The sequence below is a fragment of the Anomaloglossus baeobatrachus genome, chromosome 8 (genome assembly GCF_048569485.1).
Source record: "Anomaloglossus baeobatrachus isolate aAnoBae1 chromosome 8, aAnoBae1.hap1, whole genome shotgun sequence".
In the NCBI taxonomy this organism is placed as follows: domain Eukaryota; kingdom Metazoa; phylum Chordata; class Amphibia; order Anura; family Aromobatidae; genus Anomaloglossus; species Anomaloglossus baeobatrachus.
Window position 1 is genome coordinate 62,782,617 of NC_134360.1, and position 21,420 is coordinate 62,804,036.

Here is a 21,420-nt window from a genome sequence, read left to right on the forward strand (position 1 = left end):
GATGACCTAGCTTGTGCGTGGTTGCTTCATCAGGGAGTGACTGCTCGTACTGAAACGGCTGGTTTAAATAGCCGCTCTGTCCCTCAAAGCAGCTGTATCCTATCAAAGGATGTTGCCGGCGCATGCGCGTATGGCATCCCCGGGATCCGGAGACCTCCTCACACCGTCATAACCCCAGCGCACGCGCAGGAGCGGGGACGCGTCTCCATGGCGCCCGCGCGTGCGCAGTGAGTCACCCAAAGACGGCCGGGAGGAAGGCGGACCCGCAGCGCAACACGCGCACGCGCACGTCCATGATAGGTACGAGGCAAGTGTGCACAGACACGGGTATATGAAGTAACATTATGCGGTCGCATGGTAGGTAAATACAAAAAGAGTCACATAACAACTTATGACATAAATAAATATACAGTCACAGCGCCGCATATAACATCCAGTGTCTCTGTCCACAAGAGTAGAAAGATTCCTCGATATCAGAATTTAGCTTGAAAGTTCAAATCCATACAGGACCAAGGCTGTTAGTTCAGAGGGACATATGGAAGGGAAGAGGGAATACAATGAGTAATTAAGAAGAAAATAAAACATGCATAAAAACAAATCCCACAGTCTTTACACCGGGAGATGAAACCCATACAGCGGGGTAATGTCAAAGAAAAGGGGCAAAACTTAGTGCCTCGTTAAGACCCGATGGAGTAACTGTGCCCAACAGCACCATCCATCGTGTCTCACGTTGGGCTAGCCTTTTCTTAATATTGCCACCCCTGATGCCACCATGGACCACCTCAATCCCACGTATTAGTAGGGATTTCGGATCACATCCATGGTGGGCCTTGAAGTGGCGTGGAATGGTTTTGAGGGAGGCAAAGTCAGTCACAGTCCTTGCTGCAGCAATGTCCCTCACATGCTCGCGGACGCGAATGCGCAACTCGCGCGATGTTAACCCTATATAAATCAATGGGCACCCACAAACAGCATAATATATGACGTTTGAGGTGCCACATGAAATATAGTCCCTAATCTGGAACTCACGAGTCCCGTCTGATGATGAAAACACCGAGCTGCGAGTGACATTGCTGCATGCAAGGCAATGGCCACATGGGAAGCACCCAACCCGAGGGCTGGTAAGACCTAAAAAACCAGATACCGGTGGAACATAATGGCTCCTGACGAGCACGTCACGGAGGTTAGCCGATCTCCTGGCCGTCATTAGGGGGTGGTCAGACAAAGAATCCTTCAAGGCGGGGTCAGATGTTAAGATAGACCAGTGGCGATTCAGAATGGAACGAATATTATGCCATTCATGATTAAAGGTGGTAATAAATCTCACCGCCTGATGTTCTGGTCTATCCTTTTTTCTTGTCAAAAGGAGTTGGGACCTTGGAGTGTTTTTCGCCCTAAGGTAGCCCTTCTTAATACTGCGGTTGCTATATCCCCTTTCTTGGAACCGAGACTTGAGGTCGGCAGCTTGCTCCTCAAATTTTTGGTCGGATGAACAAATTCTCTTCATCCTCAGGAACTGTCCGGTGGGGACAGCGCGAATAGTGGATAGGTTATGGGCAGACGAGGCATGAAGTAACGCATTCACCGATGTGCTTTTCCGAAACACATCTGTTTGAATCAAATTATCATTATCAACTGTGATCAGAATGTCCAAAAAATCAATACGTTTATTGTGATATTTATGTGTCAATTTAATATTGAATGGATTCATGCCAAGTCTGCCCACAAAGGTCTCAAGCTGCTCCGCCGTACCCTGCCACAAAATCAACAAGTCATCTATATATCTAAGCCAGCACTGCACATGGGATACGGCCTGGTCGCCCTCGTCGCCAAAAACCGATCTCTCCCAGTACCCTAGGAAGAGATTGGCGTACGAGGGCGCACAGGCCGCACCCATCGCAGTGCCGCGTTGTTGTAGATAAAACGAATCTTTAAATGTGAAGAAATTGTGGGTGAGGATAAAGCGGAGCAGCTGGAGAATCAAATCACACATCGCGCTGTCCCGACCGGAGGCCCCAAGGAAAAATTGAGCAGCTGCCAAACCATCGTCATGGCGGATGCAGGTATATAAAGATTCTACATCCGCCGTGACCAAAAGCATGTCTGGTTCCATATAGATGCCATTGACCCTATTGAGCACGTCCGTCGTGTCTTTTAGGTAGGAGGGAAGTGTTTCCACCAAAGGTTTTAAGTAGAAGTCAATAAACTTACATACTGGGTCACACATTCCCTCCAATCCAGACACGATCGGACGGCCCGGCGGGTCAAGGGCATCTTTATGAATTTTGGGGAGCAAGTATAAGGTGGGCACCTTGGGATATTTAACCAACAAGCCATCCACAACCTTCCTCGTGACAAGACCCAGATCCAGCGCCCGCTCAAGAATAATTGAGAGCTCTCTGGAGAAGGAGTTCACAGGGTTGAAGTCTAGTTTTTTATACGTCTCTCTATCTCTCAACTGACGAAAGGTCTCCCTTTCATATTTAATAACAGGCCAAATTACTATGTTTCCCCCCTTGTCAGCGGGTTTTATTACCACGTCCTTCCAGCTCTCAAGTTGTTTTAATGCTGTTCTCTGTCGAGATGTAAGGTTATCATTATGCCGCCTAGATGGTAACTGAGCAAAATCGTTTAATACCAACCTTGTGAATATCTCGACAGAGGGACAAAGTGACAAGGGGGGAAATTTCGTAGATTTTGGTAAAATTGATGATGGGAACACACCTGTGCCATCAGGGGATTGTTGTTCCGATTGAAGTTCCTCCAAAATTGCCAAGGCCTCTCTCTCTTCCCGACTGTCCAAACCAAATGTTGGCGTGTTGCGATTATGTAACTTTTTCAATACCAGCTTTCTAGAAAAAAGATGAAGATCTTTCATAGCTGTAAAAAAGTTGAAAGCATTAGTTGGAGAGAAAGAGAGCCCCCTGGACAGAACCTCAAATTGTGCCCCTGACAACACATGGGTGGATAGGTTGATTACCTGGAGAGTACGGTTATCTTTTTTAGATGTTTTTGATGGAACTTGTTTGGTAGCTTTAAGTCGTGTTGTTACCCCTGAAATTGCAGGGTTCACTCCCAAATTCGTCCCATCCGTACTACCAGGAGCGGTTGTTTCGTCAGAAGAGAAACCGGATATGAGGGACGCAGATCGTGACCGTGATCCTGTTTTAGATCGAAATCTAGACCTAGATCTATATGATGGTTGTTGCCATCTATAGATAAGGTTGAGTTGTTGATCACGAAGGTCACGTTGGAATTTTTTGATTTTAAACGCCTGTATCTCCTTCTCCATCTTACTGAGCTCAAAATCAATATCAGTATTAAATTTGGAGAGTGCTTCAGAGGATAATGAAGATTTTATCGTATGAAGCAGTTGTTCCATTTCTTTCTCCATATCTCCAATAGATGAGCTATTAAGCTCAATTAGGAGTTGTGAATATCCTCTGGAGCAAGTGCTGGATAGTTCTTCCCATTTATTCCTGAATGATTCACTCTCCACTGGGAAAGATGGAAAAATTTGTACCCGTAATCCACGGGGGATCAGATTTCTCTGCGCATACTTGTCCAGGAAAGCCCTGTTCCACCAGGTTTTGGTTCGCTTCCTCAGGAGGTCCCTGTATCTTGTGACTGCCTCCTTGATAATGACATCACCACACACCTCCTCACCAGTGGTGCCGACCTCCTCAAGTGCCACATTTAATTGTGTGAGCCACGCATTGTCACGGGCTCTGAAATCCATACTAGATAGAAGAAGGAAAGCTGTGAAAACCACAGAAAAAAATGTTAGAAACATAGAGTCCAACATTACATTAAAGACACACAGCAGCTGCCCCTCACTTGGGATGCTGCATTGCGTGTCAGAGCTACTCAATAGTAGGAATGAAAACAGGAGAAAGACGAGTAGAATTGCTTCACAATGTATGTTTTTTATTCTATATTATTATCTTACTTCATAAAAGTTGGTAGACAAAAACACAAAATACATGAATGGTATAAATACAATATGAAAAAAGAGGCAAAGAGGAGGGATGTTAAAAGAGAGGCACATATATATAATATATTTTTTTTTTTTTGATTGTTTCTATTTGCTTTTGCACATTTTGATAGATTGCTGCTGATTTTTTTTCTTTTTTTGTTGAATAAGTGTTGAATATTTTCTTCTTTCTTTGTCGCTCTATTGGGAGACCCAGACAATTGGGTTGTATAGGCTATGCCTCCGGAGGCCGCACAAAGTACTACACTAAAAGTGTTAAGCCCCTCCCCTTCTGCCTATACACCCCCCGTGCTCCCACGGGCTCCTCAGTTTTTTGCTTTGTGCGAAGGAGGTCAGACACGCACAGCACACCTCCACAGATTGGTCAGCAGCAGCTGCTGACCATGTCGGATGGAAGAAAAGTGGGCCCATATAGGGCCCCCAGCATGCTCCCTTCTCACCCCACTCTTGTCGGCGGTGTTGTTAAGGTTGAGGTATCCATTGCGGGTACGGAGGCTGGAGCCCACATGCTGCTTTCCTTCCCCATCCCCCTCAGGGCTCTGGTGGAAGTGGGATCCTATCGGTCTCCAGGCACTGAGACCGTGCTTCATCCACAACTCCTGTGGAGACTGCTGGATAGGAGCCTGGTATCGTTCAGGGACATGGCCCTGCTACGTGAAGGTACTCTGTATCCCTGTGGGGACCGCGCACGGCAACACCTCAGCTTTGCTGGGTGTGCTAGTGCACCGGGCCGCGGCGCTGACCGGGTTAAATGTGCCATTACACACTCAGCGTCGCTGAGTGTGTTTATATGTAGGGGCTACCGCGCTAACCGCCGCTGCCATGGGAAACGGCGGCGCGGCTGGGACTTGTAGTTCGCCGGGGACTTCGGCGTGTGCTGCGCTTTTACGGCAGCCACGCTTATACTAGAGTCCCCGGCTTGCTTGCGGCCTAGTTTTCCCTTTCTCCCGCCCTCAGCCCTGACAGGCAGGGGGAAGGGCGGGACGCTGCACGGAACGAGCAGCACTGAGGGCTGGAGTATGATTTGCATACTCCACCCCCCCTCACTGTGCACAGTGCGGGCACCAGTTCCCGCACTTTCTCGGCCACGCCCACGGCTCCCTCCTCTCGTCAGGACGCCGCAGCCATTCCTGTCAGCTCCTCCGACGCTGCAGAGAGGGACAAACCCTGGGAGACCCAGACACGGTCTCTGGTGGCCTCATAACCGCTTTAAAGCGGGTGGTAAGCAGCACCTGTTGGTGCTAGCCCCATGGTGCTGTAGTGTATTGATACATTATTTGTTTATAGTATATACTCTACACTGTATGAGCACAGTTCATTCTGGCTATATACCCTATTGTGTTACACAGGGAAAACAATAGCATGGCGCCCACAAAAGGCAGGGGTGCCAAAACACAGGCTTATTATGCTGCCTGCGCCGCATGTATGACCCCACTACCGGCAGGTTCCACTGACCCTCATTGTGTGCACTGTTCGGCCCCTGTGGCACTTGTTCAGCCAGAGCCTCTGCTAAGAGGGGCCCAGGGGGAGCCACCTGTTGACACTGTCCAGGTGACGGGGACTGAGTTTGCAAAACTCTCTGAGACTATGGCTAAGATACTAGAAGCCTTGCAGTCCAGGCCGGTATCTCAGCAAAGGGACTCTGTTGAATCATTGTCCCCTGACCCCCCTCAGTTGGTCCAACAATGTCCTCCCGGGGTATCTCATACATCCCAGGCTGAGGGTTATGACTTAGACCCCAGACCGAATAAGCGGGCTCGCTTAGAATTTCCCTCGACATCATATTGTTCAGGGTCTCAGCGGGGGGAATCTCTGGTTGATGATGCGGAGACAGCTGATCAGGATTCTGATCCTGAGGGCGCTCTCAATCTTAATACTCCAGACGGGGACGCCATAGTGAACGATCTTATTGCGTCCATCAATCAAATGCTGGATATCTCTCCCTCAGCTCCTCCGGCGGAGGAGTCAGTGTCTCAGCAGGAGAAATTCCGTTTCAGGTTCCCCAAGCGTACACCGAGTATGTTTCTAGACCACTCTGATTTCAGAGAGACAGTCCAGAATCACCATGCTTGTCCAGATAAGCATTTTTCTAAGCGCCTTAAGGATACACGTTATCCTTTTCCCCCTGACGTGGTTAAAGGTTGGACTCAGTGTCCCAAAGTGGATCCTCCAATCTCCAGACTGGCGGCTAGATCCATACTTGCAGTGGAAGATGGGGCCTCGCTCAAAGATGCCACTGACAGGCAGATGGAGCTCTGGTTGAAATCCATCTATGAAGCTATCGGAGCTTCTTTTGCCCCAGCATTCGCAGCCGTATGGGCGCTACAAGCTATCTCAGCAGGTCAGGCGCAAATTGAAGCGGCCGCGCCACAAGTGGCATCCATTACCACCCAGACCTCGGCAATTGCGTCTTACGCTATTAATGCTGTCCTGGACTCTGCGAGCCGTACGGCGGTTGCGGCCGCCAATTCGGTGGTACTCCGCAGGGCCTTGTGGCTACGGGAATGGAAGGCAGATTCTGCTTCCAAAAAGCGCTTAACCAGTTTGCCAATTTCTGGCGACAGGCTGTTTGGCGAGCGTCTGGATGAAATCATCAAACAATCCAAGGGAAAGGATACATCCTTACCCCAGCCCAAACAGAACATACCCCAACAGAGGAGAGGGCAGTCGAGGTTTCGGTCCTTTCGGGGCGCGGGCAGGTCCCAATTCTCCTCGTCCAAAGGGTCTCAGAAGGAACAAAGGAACTCTGATGCATGGCGGTCTAAGTCACGTCCTAAAAAGACCACCGGAGGCGCCGCTAACAAAGCGGCTTCCTCATGACTTTCGACCTCCTCTAGTAGCATCCTCGGTCGGTGGCAGGCTCTCCCGCTTTTGCGGCACCTGGCTGCCACAAATAAAAGACCGCTGGGTGAGAGACATTCTGTCTCACGGTTACAAGATAGAGTTCACCTCTCGTCCCCCGACTCGATTCTTCAGGTCATCCCCGCCTCCCGAGCGAGCCGAGGCTCTTCTGCAGGCGCTGGGCACTCTGAAGGCGGAAGGAGTGGTGGTCCCTGTTCCTCTTCAGCAACAGAGCCACGGTTTTTACTCCAACTTGTTTGTGGTCCCAAAGAAGGATGGGTCTTTCCGCCCGGTCCTGGACCTGAAACTGCTCAACAAACACGTAAAAACCCGACGGTTCAGGATGGAATCCCTCCGCTCCGTCATCGCCTCAATGTCCCAAGGAGATTTCCTTGCATCGATCGATATCAAAGATGCTTATCTCCACGTACCGATTGCTCCAGAGCATCAGCGCTTCTTGCGCTTCGCCATAGGAAACGAACACCTGCAATTTGTGGCACTGCCGTTCGGCCTGTCAACAGCCCCACGGGTTTTTACCAAGGTGATGGCTACTGTAGTAGCGCTCCTACACTAGCAGGGTCACTCGGTGATTCCATATTTGGACGATCTGCTGATCAAGGCACCCTCTCAAGAGGCATGCCAACGCAGCCTCGACGCTACCCTGGAGACTCTCCAGGGTTTCGGGTGGATCATCAATTTTCCAAAGTCAAATCTGACACCGGCCCAATCGCTGACATATCTTGGCATGGAGTTTCATACCCTCTCAGCGATAGTGAAGCTTCCGCTGATCAAGCAGCAGTCACTACAGAAAGGGGTACAATCTCTCCTTCAAGGCCAGTCACACCCCTTGAGGCGCCTCATGCACTTCCTGGGGAAGATGGTGGCAGCAATGGAGGCAGTCCCTTTCGCGCAGTTTCACCTGCGTCCCCTTCAATGGGACATCTTACGCAAATGGGACAGGAAGCCGACGTCCCTCGACAGGACCGTCTCCCTCTCTCAGGCGACCAAAGCTTCCCTTCGGTGGTGGCTCCTTCCCACTTCATTATCGAAGGGGAAATCCTTCCTACCCCCATCCTGGGAAGTAGTCACGACGGACGCGAGTCTGTCAGGGTGGGGAGCGGTTTTTCTCCACCACAGGGCTCAGGGTACGTGGACCCAGCAAGAGTCCTCGCTTCAGATCAATGTTCTGGAAATACGGGCAGTGTATCTTGCCCTGAAAGCGTTCCAGCAGTGGTTGAGGGGCAAGCAGATCCGAATTCAGTCGGACAACTCCACAGCGGTGGCATACATCAACCACCAAGGCGGCACACGCAGCCGGCAAACCTTCCAGGAAGTCCGGCGGATTTTGATGTGGGTGGAAGCCACGGCCTCCACCATATCCGCAGTTCACATCCCAGGCGTGGAAAACTGGGAAGCAGATTATCTCAGTCGCCAGGGCATGGACGCAGGGGAATGGTCCCTTCACCCGGACGTGTTTCAGGAGATCTGTTGCCGCTGGGGGGTGCCGGACGTCGACCTCATGGCGTCCCGGCACAACAACAAGGTACCAATGTTCATGGCACGGTCTCAAGATCCCAGAGCTCTGGCGGCAGACGCCTTAGTTCAGGATTGGTCGCAGTTTCAGCTCCCTTATGCGTTTCCTCCGCTGGCACTGTTGCCCAGAGTGTTACGCAAGATCAGGGCCGAATGCCGCCGCGTCATCCTCGTCGCTCCAGACTGGCCGAGGCGGTCGTGGTACCCGGATCTGTGGCATCTCACGGTCGGCCAACCGTGGGCACTACCAGACCGACCAGACTTGCTATCTCAAGGGCCGTTTTTCCATCTGAATTCTGCGGCCCTCAACCTGACTGTGTGGCCATTGAGTCCTGGATCCTAGCGTCTTCAGGGTTATCTCAAGACGTCATTGCCACTATGAGACAAGCTAGGAAACCAACGTCCGCTAAAATCTACCACAGGACATGGAAAATTTTCCTGTCGTGGTGTTCTGCTCAGGGTATTTCTCCCTGGCCTTTTGCCTTGCCCGCTTTTCTGTCTTTCCTTCAATCTGGACTGGAAAAGGGTTTGTCGCTCGGCTCTCTTAAGGGACAAGTCTCAGCGCTCTCTGTGTTTTTCCAGAAGCGCCTAGCCAGACTTCCACAGGTACGCACGTTCCTGCAGGGGGTTTGTCACATCGTCCCTCCTTACAAGCGGCCGTTAGAACCCTGGGATCTGAACAGGGTGCTGATGGTTCTTCAGAAACCACCATTCGAGCCAATGAGGGATATTCCTCTCTCACGCCTTTCGCAGAAAGTGGTTTTTCTAGTAGCAGTCACTTCACTTTGGAGAGTGTCTGAGCTAGCAGCGCTTTCATGCAAAACCCCTTTCCTGGTGTTTCACCAGGACAAGGTGGTTCTACGTCCGGTTCCGGAATTTCTCCCTAAGGTGGTATCCCCCTTTCATCTCAATCAGGATATCTCCTTACCTTCTTTTTGTCCTCATCCAGTTCACCAATGTGAAAAGGATTTGCACTTGTTAGATCTGGTGAGAGCACTCAGAATCTACATTTCTCGTACGGCGCCCCTGCGCCGCTCGGATGCACTCTTTGTCCTTGTCGCTGGCCAGCGTAAAGGGTCACAGGCTTCCAAATCAACCCTGGCTCGGTGGATCAAGGAGCCAATTATCGAAGCTTACCGTTCGGCTGGGCTTCCGGTTCCCTCAGGGCTGAAGGCCCATTCTACCAGAGCCGTGGGCGCGTCCTGGGCTTTGAGGCACCAGGCTACGGCTCAGCAGGTGTGTCAGGCGGCTACCTGGTCGAGTCTGCACACTTTCACGAAGCACTATCAAGTGCATACCTATGCTTCGGCGGACGCCAGCCTAGGTAGACGAGTCCTTCAGGCGGCGGTTGCCCACCTGTAGGAAGAGGCCGTTTTACGGCTCTCTTACGAGGTATTATTTTACCCACCCAGGGACTGCTTTTGGACGTCCCAATTGTCTGGGTCTCCCAATGGAGCGACAAAGAAGAAGGGAATTTTGTTTACTTACCGTAAATTCCTTTTCTTCTAGCTCTAATTGGGAGACCCAGCACCCGCCCCTGTTTTTTTGTGTACACATGTTGTTCATGTTGAATGGTTTCAGTTCTCCGATATTCCTTCGGATTGAAGTTACTTTAAACCAGTTTATAATTCTTTTTCCTCCTTCTTGCTTTTGCACCAAAACTGAGGAGCCCGTGGGAGCACGGGGGGTGTATAGGCAGAAGGGGAGGGGCTTAACACTTTTAAGTGTAGTACTTTGTGCGGCCTCCGGAGGCATAGCCTATACAACCTAATTGTCTGGGTCTCCCAATTAGAGCTAGAAGAAAAGGAATTTACGGTAAGTAAACAAAATTCCCTTCTTCCCGCAGTATGTGATTAAGAAGCTGAGCCTCCGCAACGCTCCTCGCAGAGAACGGAAAGCGGCAGAACAAGAGGCGCAGCTCCTGTCTCAGCTGAAACACCCCAACATTGTGGCGTATAAGGAGTCGTGGGAGGGTGACGATGGCCTGCTCTACATCGCCATGGGCTTCTGTGAAGGGGGAGACTTGTACCATAAACTTAAGGAACAAAAGGGCAAACTCCTTCCAGAAAGCCAAGTCGTGGAGTGGTTTCTACAGATCACCATGGCACTGCAGGTAGCGTAATAGGAGTTTGCAGAAACTTTTTTTTTTTGTGCCTTGATGATAATTGTCTTTGTGATGTCAAGACAAGTTGTGTGCATATAGGTGCCCTCTGTCCGCCCTTTTCTTGGCTTCACAAGCGTCCATCATATTTGCTCCCTAGCACCAGCGAGCCCTGATGTTGGCCCAGTTGTACTGGTACTGCTGCTATTTCAATGGGGTCACACATTCGGACCCTTTTACATGTCCGACATTCACAATCCAAGCACAATGCACAGACCGGCCTCCTACGTGGCTGTTGAGTCCAGGTCAGGAGACCTGCAGCCAGTCCATACATTGTGGTCCGTATCCAGACCATGAAGGTCAAACGTGTAAAACCGGCTTTGTACCTAGTTTACTGGTGTCTGGTGTGAGCAAAGCTTTCCATTATGATCTGTTCAGCGTCATCTATTAACTCTTAAATGTCTAGGCCTGTTTGAAGCTTAAAAGGAAGTTATCATCAGAAAATGACCTAATAAGTCATGTTTTTGTGTTATCTTTTGTTTGTTTTTTGGGGGGGGGGTGTACATTTTTAATCACCTATTCTTTTGTATCACAATGTGTATTCAAATAAAAAAAAGAGAAATCTTGCAACTTTTACGCTAACCACTGAGGCTTTTTTAGACCTTTAGTGTTCTGTTGTTTTAGGAAGCAACACGTGTATATTAGCCACTACAGTAGGATCCCCACCCTATTTTTGGTAGTAAAGTACCTATTGAGTGTGTGGACTTTGGAACGCAGGGTCATTGATCACATCGTGATTGATGGATTCTTTTTTATCAGCTGTGTATAGGTGTTAGTTATTATTATAGTGTTGCTTCTGAAGATAATGAGCCTGCTGAAAGCTCTGCCAGACAGACAGGGCAGACTGCAGTGTGAGCAGCATCTTCTTACCTCAGCACCCCTGATATCTCCAGTATTAGATCACATAGACAAGGTGGACAGCAATGTGAGCAGCCTCGGCATCCCTGGCACCTCCAATATTAGATCACATAGAAAGAGTGGACTACACCGTGGGCAGTCTCTTCTTGCCTCAGGACCCCTAGTACCTCCAATATTAGATCACATAGACAGGATGGACAGCAGTGTGAGCAGCCTCTTCTTGCTTCAGCACCCCTGGTACCTCCAGGCATTAACCACCCTTGTTTTCCAAGTCGGAGAACTTAGGTGATCCTTTTTCATTTATAAAGCTTTTTATGCAATGTTCTTTTTGCTGCTAATCTCATTCTATTTTTTTTTCCACAGTATTTACACAATTTGCACGTTATGCATCGAGACTTGAAAACGCAGAATATTTTCCTGACTAAATCTAACATCATCAAAGTGGGAGACCTGGGGATTGCACGGATCCTGGACAGCCAGTACGACATGGCCAGCACTCTCATCGGGACCCCTTACTATATGAGCCCAGAACTGTTCTCTAATCAGCCATACAATTATAAGGTACTGACCCATTTACTATACGTTATTAACTTTTTTTATATTAAAGGGAATCTGTCACCAGGTTTTTGCTACCTAATCTGAGATCACCATAAGGTAGAGACCGAGACCGTGATTACAGTGATGTATTACTTAGGGTACCTTCACACTTAGCGATGCAGCAGCGATCCGACCAGCGATCTGACCTGGTCAGGATCGCTGCTGCATCGCTACATGGTCGCTGGTGAGCTGTCAAACAGGCAGATCTCACCAGCGACCAGTGAACAGCCCCCAGCCAGCAGCGACGTGCAAGCGACGCTGCGCTTGCACGGAGCCGCCGTCTGGAAGCTGCGGAGACTGGTAACTAAGGTAAACATCGGGTATGGTTACCTGATGTTTACATTAGTTACCAGCGCACACCGCTTAGCTGTGTGTGCAGGGAGCAGGGAGCCGCGCACACTGAGCGCTGGCTCCTTGCTCTCCTAGCTGCTGTACACATCGGGTTAATTAACCCAATGTGTACAGCAGCTACATGTGCAGAGAGCCGGAGCCGGCAGCACAGGCAGCGTGAGAGCTGCAGAGGCTGGTAACTAAGGTAAATATCGGGTAACCACCTTGGTTACCCGATGTTTATCTTGGTTACAGCTTACCTCAGCTGTCAGACGCCGGCTCCTGCTCCCTGCTCGCTTCATTTGTCGCTCTCTCGCTGTCACACACAGCGATCTGTGTGTCACAGCGGGAGAGCGCCTTTGAAGAAAACGAACCAGGGCTGTGTGTAACGAGCAGCGATCTCGCAGCAGGGGCCAGATCGCTGCTCAGTGTCACACACAGCGAGATCGCTAATGAGGTCACTGCTGCGTCACAAAAAGCGTGACTCAGCAGCGATCTCGGCAGTGAGCTCGCTGTGTGTGAAGCACCCCTTACTGGGCCTTTTGCTGCAGTTTAGCTAAAATCATTGTCTTATCTGCAGGAGATTATCACTAGATGATTAGTAAACCTGCAGCCATGTAGTCCTCAATATTCATGAGTGCTGTAGAACTCTGCCCAACCACTGATTGGCATCTTTTTACCTGTGCATAGTGTACACAGAAAGCTGCCAATCAGTGCTGTGGGCGGGGTTATAGAGCTCAGCATTCCAGAACTGGTAGATCTGCAGCAGAAAGAACAGTGATTATATCTAAACTGCAGCAAACAGCTCAGTAAGTGACACATCGCTAGAATCACGGTCTCTGTCCCTACGTCATGCTGCTCTCAGATTTGTATTAAAGGAAATCTCTCACCAGGTTTTTTTCTACCTAAACTGAGATAACCATTAGGTAGAGACCGAGACCCTGATTACAGCGATGTGTCACTTACTGGTGTTTTTGCTGTAGTTTAGCTAAAGTCACTGTTTTATCAGCATGAGATTATCACTAGACACCTAGTAAACCTGCAACCATGTAGTCTTCTATATTCATGAGTGCTGTAGAACTCCACCCCACCACTTATTGGCATCTTTTTGCCTATGCATAGTTATTGCCTATGCATAGTGCATAGAAAGCTGCCAATCAGTGCTGTGGCCGGAGTTATAGAGCTCAGCATTCCGAGAACTGGTAGATCTGCAGCAGAGAAAACAGTGATTATATCTAAACTGCAGCAAGCAGCCCAGTAAGTGACACATCGCTGGAATCCGGGTGTCTGCCCCTACGTCATGCTGCTCTCAGATGGTTGAGCAAGAAACTAGTGGAAAATTCCCTTTGAAAGAGAGAACTTGTTTGTTTTTCTCACTGGATATCACCTATCCACAGGGTAAGTGCAACTGCTGGAACTCCGTTCTATGCAGAATAGAGAATATGTATCCCCAATGGGGCAAGTTTATCCTTATTTCAAAATGCTGGAACAGATTGGATGCCGCCTCGCCTTTGATCCTTTATGTGGCTGCCTTGAAAACCTGAGCGCAGCACAGGGCAGCCCCATAGGGAATGAATGAAGGGCGAGTTCTGCTCCATTGTAACAGGGATTGTCAAGGGAGGAATTTAGGTAAAGACTGCTAATGGAGTCTTCGTTCGGGATATCCAGAGACGGTGCCGTATTAGCTGTATATCAGTGCCGATATATCAATGTATAAGACAATGAACACAGACATGTTCTCCTTGAGCCAGCGTCATCAACTGAACTCGTGTATTGTAAGACACCCAATTATACAGTTTGCATCTCTAACCTTGAAGCTAGAACAAGGGAGTAAGGAGTATTTCACTCCCTATTTTGCACATTGTTTGTTTCTTGTACATTCTTTCTGTGTGAAAGCTACTGATAAGACTTTGCAGCTTCACATTCTGGCTTCATTATCTTTGGTTAACTCCTTTATGACTATACAGCTTAGAATTATGTTATGGGTCTATGCAATGGCTACATAGACAGATAATTATGCATCTACATCTACATTTTGATTATTTATATACACAGATATTCTTATTACGTTTGAATAAACAAGCTATAGGCTAGGCGACCTCCACAGGATCAATGCCGGTGCCAGGGGTCAGACCACTTATCCTGCTGATGGGTGATAACTTGTTTTTACAGGACAAACCCTTTAAATTCTTTTTAATGAATTTCTGTTTCTCCTGTACATAGATTTTTTTTCATATTCCCATGGTCATACTATCCTTTGGATCAGGTTCCATGTTTGAAAGGAGCACCGAAATTAGACCAAAATCATTGAGTCTTTTGTAGGTCCGCCATATCCCTACCACCCATACACTATACATACATGTTGTCTATACCTTCTATGCATGGCTGGTTTTCTTTGATCTAACTTGGTATTTCCATGTTTGAAAGCCAAGACGTAACCAATGGCCTCTTGCTCTGTAATCTTTCAGTCTGATGTATGGGCCCTTGGGTGCTGTGTGTACGAGATGGCGACGCTAAAGCATGCCTTTAACGCCAAGGACATGAACTCTTTAGTGTATCGGATCATCGAAGGAAAGGTAACTTCCATTTGCATTAATGTATTAACTTCCCATTGATTACACAATTACAATGCTACAATATAGATCCACTATGACCAAGCAATATAGTATCTCAAGAACAGTTATGCCCTACATGAACTACTTGTGGATAAGTCCCTGGATACTATTTGCGGTCTTATGATGATTAGTAGTTATTCCACGATGCCGGTCAGTAATGATCCAAAAAACGTGGTTTGATTCAACGCGTTTTGAAGCTGCCTTACATCTTCATCAGGAAAATTAAAAACTACAATCAGTCAATGTGGTTTTTCACTTTCCCAATGAAGAGGCAGCTTTGAAATGCGTTGAATCAATAAACCACGCTTCATTATTGACTAGCAGTGCAGAATAGCCACTAATCATCCCTCTCTTCTACTTATTGGCTCTTTGAGCCTCTGGATCTACAGCAGCGGTCATTTATGTGCCTTTTCTTTATCGCTTAATTGGGGGACACACGCCATGGTGTCCTGTGTCCCCCAATGAAGGCTCCAAGAAAGATTTTACGGTGAGTACCCAAAATCCTCTTTGTTCTTCCTCCGAGGTGAGCACAAATGATTATTTATATTTCTTTTTTTCTCGAATAAAACCCGTTCCACCGTTTCTCCTTCCTAGCACAGTTTTATATCTTCTGATACGTGCTAATGCTCCTATCCCTGGATCATTCTTCACCAAATTGATTGTCCTAATATCAGCTTTTATTTAGGCTTCATTCCCAGTCTTTCATCGTACTAAAGTGCCCCATACAAATTAGGCTAATGTCGGCCAATCCCTCTGATATTGAAGGGTTTGACCGACAGTCTAAAGGCCCCGTTACACGCAACGACGTATTAACGGTATATCGCCGGGGTCACGGATTCTGTGACGCATATATGGCATCGTTAGCGACGTTGTTGCGTGTGACACCAACGAACGTCCGTTAACGATCAAAAATACTCGCCTTATCGTTGATCGTTGACACGTCGTTCACTTTCAAAATATCGTTGATTGTTGAGGTCGCAGGTTGTTACTCGTTCCTGCGGCAGCACACATCACTACGTGTGACACCGTGGGAACGACGAACTGCAGCTTACCTGCGGCCGCCGGCAATGAGGATGGAAGGAGGTGGGCGGGATGTTACGGCCACTCATCTCCGCCCCTCCGCTTCTATTGAGCAGCTGCTTAGTGACACCGCTGTGATGCCGCACGAACTGCCCCCTTAGAAAGGAGGAGGTTCGCCAGCCACAGCGACGTCGCTAGACAGGTAAGTCCGTGTGACTGCTCCAAATGATTTTGTGCACCACGGGTAACGGTTTGCCCGTGACGCACAAACGACGGGGGCGGGTGCTTTCATCAGCAACATCGTTGCATGTAACACCCCCTTAAGGGGTCCCGACAATCAGTTTTCGGGGTTGTAAAAGGGAACCTGTCACCAGTTTTAGGCCCTATAAGCTGCGGCCACCACCAGTGGGCTCTTATATACAGTATTCTAACATGTTGTATATAAGAGCCCAGGCCGCTGTGTAGAACATAACAATCACTTTATAATACTCACCTAAACAGTCGGTACGGTGCAGACTGGTCAAATATGTGACTCTGTTCTCTGGGTCCGGCGCCTCCTCTTTTGGCCATTTTTATCCTTTTTCTTCTGAAGCCGGGGTGCATGTCGCGTCCTACGTCATGCACACGCGCCGGCATTGAGTTCCTGCGCAGGCGCACTACAATTACTTTAATCTGCCCTGCTCAGGGCAAATCAAAGTGCGCCTGCGCAGGACCTCAATGCCGGCTACTGTGGATGACGTAGGACGCGACATGCACCCCGGCTTCAGAAGAAAAAAGATAAAAATGGCCGAAAGCGGAGGCGCCGGCACCGGAGAAAGGAGACAGTCATCTGACCCGTCTACTCCGCACTGCTCCTTAGGTGAGTATTATAAAGTGATTTTCTTCGGCGCTCCATTGGGAGACCCAGACGATTGGGTGTATAGCACTGCCCTCCGGAGGCCACACAAAGCAATTACACTAAAAAGTGTAAGGCCCCTCCCCTTCTGGCTATACACCCCCAGTGGGATCACTGGCTCACCAGTTTTCTGCTTTGTGCGAAAGAGGTCAGACATCCACGCATAGCTCCACTGTTTAGTCAGCAGTAGCTGCTGACTCTATCGGATGGAAGAAAAGAGAGCCCATATAGGGCCCCCAGCATGCTCCCTTCTCACCCCACTTGCGGTTTGTAAGGTTGAGGTACCCATTGCGGGTACGGAGGCTGGAGCCCACATGCTGCTTTCCTTCCCCATCCCCCTGAGGGGCTCTGTGGAAGTGGGATCTTACCGGCCCCCAAACCCTGAGGCCGAGCTCCATCCACAGACCCAGAGACCCTGCTGGAGGAGCTGAGTACAGTCAGGGACAAGGCCCTGCAACGTTCAGGTACTCCGTGTCCCCGCACAGACAGGCCACGCACACTCCAGGCTTGCTGGGTGTGCTAGTGCGCCGGGGGCACTAGCGCTGCGCGCTCGGGTTAGAGTCACTGCAGCTTAGCTGAGTGATTTTTTGTCTTGGGAACTACCGCGCCGGCCGCTCCGGGAGCGGCGGCGCCGCTGGGACTTGTAGTGCGCCGGGGACTCGCGCTGCCCGCGCTTTTACGGCGGCAGCGCTCATAAATCTAGTCCCCGGCTTTTGCGGCCTAGTTACGGTTCGTTCCCGCCCCCACCCTGTCAATCAGGGAAAGGGAGAGACGCTGTGCAATAGGCAGCGCCGAGGGCTGGAGCCTTATTTACATGCTCCAGCCCTCTCACTGGGCACAGTGGGGACGCAAGTTTCCCGCTCTTGGTCTCAACACGCCCAGAGCCCGCCCCTCTCCACAGGACGCCGGCAGCCATTCCTGCATGCAGTCTGGCTGGAGAACGGACACAGGCTCTGGGGGACTCAGACAAGGGACTCTGGCGACCACACACCCGCGTTTATGCGGGCGGTAAGCTGCACATAAGTGCTGGCCCCACTAGTGCCACAGTGTTATTTGGTGCAATTTTTCTCTGTACCATATATATTTATATTGCACTGTAAGGTCGCTTCTTGGCTTATACCCTCATTGCTCTGAGGAGACAACAACATGTCATCCGCAAAACGCAAGGGTGCCAAGGCACAGGCGGTATGCACTGCTTGTGCCGCATGTGGGGCTAATCTACCGGCAGGTTCCAATGACCCCCATTGTGTGCAATGTTCGGTCCCTGTGCCACTTCGTCAGCCAGAGTCTATGGTAGTAGTGGCCCAGGCAGAGACGCCTGTGAACCCTGCCCCGGTGACGGGGACAGAATTTGCAGTTTTTGCTGATAAGATGTCTGTGACTATGTCAAAAATCCTGGAAACCTTGCAGTCCAGGCCAGTTTCTCAGACCATGGACACTGCTGTGTCTATGCTCCCCGGTCCCCCTCAGTTGGAACTAATCCGTACTTCAAGGGGGTCCCAGGCATCACAGGCTGAAGACTCTGACTCGGATGACAGTCCCAGGCAGCCTAAGCGGGCTCGCTGGGAAAGACCCTCGCCGTCATCACACTGGTCAGGGTCTCAGCGAGACGAGGCTCTGTATGAGGAGACAGAGGTGGGTGATCAGGAATCTACTCCTGACACCGCTCTCAATCTAGATACCCCTGATGGTGACGCTATGGTAAATGACCTTATAGCGGCCATCAATAGACTGTTGGATATTTCTCCCCCAGCCCCTTCTGCAGAGGAGGCAGCTGCACAGCAGGAGAAGTTCCAGTTCCGGTATCCTAAGCGTAAATTGAGTACTTTTCTGGACCACTCTGACTTCAGAGAATCAGTCCAGAAACATCATGCTTATCCAGATAAGCGTTTCTCCAAACGTCTTAAGGATACACGTTATCCCTTTTCCCCTGACGTGGTCAAACGCTGGACCCAGTGTCCAAAGGTGGACCCCCCAATCTCCAGGCTTGCGGCTAGATCCTTAGTTGCAGTGGAAGATGGGGCTTCACTTAAAGATGCCAATGACAGACAGATGGACCTTTGGTTAAAGTCTGTCTATGAAGCTATCGGCGCGTCGTTTGCTCCAGCATTCGCGGCCGTGTGGGCACTCCAAGCTATTTCAGCTGGCCTGGCACAAGTGGACTCTATCATACGTCCAGCAGTGCCGCGAGTAGCGTCCCTAACCTCGCAAATGTCTGCGTTTGCGACTTACGCTATCAACGCTGTCCTGGACTCTACGAGCCGTACCTCAATGGCGTCTGCCAACTCTGTGGTTTTGCGCAGAGCCTTGTGGTTAAAGGAATGGAAAGAAGATTCTGCTTCCAAGAAATGTTTAACCAGCTTGCCACTATCTGGAGACAGACTGTTTGGTGAGCAATTGGCTGAGATCATTAAAAAGTCCAAGGGTAAGGACTCCTCCTTACCCCAGCCCAGATCGAGCAAACCTCAACAGAGGAAGTGGCAGTCGAGGTTTCGGTCCTTTCGAGGCTCCAGCAAGACCCAATTCTCCTCGTCCAAAGGGACTCAGAAGGAGCAAAGGAGCTCAGATTCCTGGCGGGCTCATTCACGCCCCAAGAAAACAACTGGAGGAACCGCTTCCAAGGCGGCTGCCTCATGACTTTCGGCCTCATCCCTCCGCATCCTCGGTCGGTGGCAGGCTCTCCCGCTTTTGCGACATTTGGCTGCCACAGGTCAAAGACCGGTGGGTAGCAGACATTTTGTCTCACGGGTACAGGATAGAATTCAGTTCTCATCCTCCACCTCGGTTCTTCAGAACCTCCCCACATCCCGACCGAGCAAATGCCCTTATGCAGGCGGTGTGCTCACTAAGAGCAGAAGGAGTGGTGATCCCTGTTCCTCTGCAGGAACAAGGGCAAGGTTTTTACTCCAATCTCTTCGTGGTTCCAAAAAAGGACGGCTTGTTCCGTCCTGTTCTGGACCTAAAGCTGCTCAACAAGCATGTGAACGCCAGGCGGTTCCGGATGGAATCCCTCCGCTCTGTCATTGCCTCAATGTCTCAAGGAGATTTCCTTGCATCAATAGACATCAAAGATGCTTATCTCCACGTGCCGATTGCTACAGAGCACCAACGTTTTCTACGTTTCGTGATAGGAGACGACCATCTCCAGTTCGTAGCTCTGCCATTTGGTCTGGCGACAGCCCCACGGGTTTTCACCAAGGTCATGGCGGCAGTGGTAGCAGTCTTGCATTCTCAGGGACACTCGGTGATCCCTTACTTGGACGATCTACTTGTCAAAGCACCCTCTCAAGAGGCATGCCAACACAGCCTGAATGTTGCGCTGGAGACTCTCCAGACTTTCGGGTGGATCATCAACTTTTCAAAGTCAAACCTGGCACCGACTCAATCACTAACGTATCTTGGCATGGAGTTTCATACTCTCTCAGCGATAGTGAAGCTTCCGCTGGACAAGCAGCGGTCACTACAGACAGGGGTGCAGTCTCTCCTTCAGGGTCAGTCGCACCCCTTAAGGCGCCTCATGCACTTCCTAGGGAAGATGGTGGCAGCAATGGAGGCAGTCCCGTTCGCGCAGTTTCATCTGCGTCCACTTCAATGGGACATTCTCCGCCAATGGGACGGGAAGACAACTTCCCTAGACAGGAAAGTCTCCCTTTCTCAGACGGCCAAGGATTCTCTGCTATGGTGGCTTCTTCCCACCTCATTATCGCAGGGAAGATCATTCCTGCCCCCATCCTGGGCAGTGGTCACGACAGACGCGAGTCTGTCAGGGTGGGGAGCAGTTTTTCTCCACCACAGGGCTCAAGGGACGTGGACTCAGCAGGAATCCACCCTTCAGATCAATGTTCTGGAGATAAGGGCAGTGTATCTTGCCCTATTAGCCTTCCAGCAGTGGCTGGAAGGAAAACAGATCCGAATTCAGTCGGACAACTCCACAGCGGTGGCATACATCAACCACCAAGGAGGGACACGCAGTCGGCAAGCCTTCCAGGAAGTCAGGCGGATTCTGATGTGGGTAGAGGAAAGAGCATCCACCATATCAGCAGTTCACATCCCGGGCGTAGAAAACTGGGAAGCAGACTTCCTCAGTCGCCAGGGCATGGACGCAGGGGAATGGTCCCTTCACCCGGACGTGTTTCAGGGAATCTGCCGCCGCTGGGGTGTGCCGGACGTCGACCTAATGGCGTCTCGGCACAACAACAAGGTCCCGACCTTCATAGCGCGGTCTCGCGATCAAAGAGCTCTGGCGGCAGACGCCTTAGTGCAAGATTGGTCGCAGTTCCGGCTCCCTTATGTGTTTCCACCTCTGGCACTCTTGCCCAGAGTGTTACGCAAGATCAGATCCGATTGCGGCCGCGTCATACTCGTCGCCCCAGACTGGCCGAGGAGGTCGTGGTACCCGGATCTGTGGCATCTCACGGTCGGCCAACCGTGGGCACTACCAGACCGTCCAGACTTACTGTCCCAAGGGCCGTTTTTCCATCGGAATTCTGCGGCCCTGAACCTGACTGTGTGGCCATTGAGTCCTGGATCCTAGCGTCTTCAGGATTATCCCAAGGGGTCGTGGCCACCATGAGAC

The 21,420-nt window shown here is 50.2% G+C and overlaps 1 protein-coding gene across 3 annotated transcripts in view; it reads left to right on the forward strand.

The window, feature by feature from the left end:
• Positions 1-21,420, forward strand: part of NEK4 (NIMA related kinase 4) — a 114,439-nt gene that overhangs the window by 9,233 nt on the left and 83,786 nt on the right. For 2 of the 3 annotated variants that reach the window (XM_075321732.1, XM_075321733.1), the window contains exons 2-4: positions 10,215-10,481; positions 11,751-11,948; positions 14,783-14,890. In XM_075321732.1, the coding sequence (XP_075177847.1) occupies positions 10,215-10,481; positions 11,751-11,948; positions 14,783-14,890 (573 nt within the window). The remainder of the gene's footprint in view (positions 1-10,214; positions 10,482-11,750; positions 11,949-14,782; positions 14,891-21,420) is intronic. The other variant, XM_075321734.1, reaches the window with a different exon arrangement.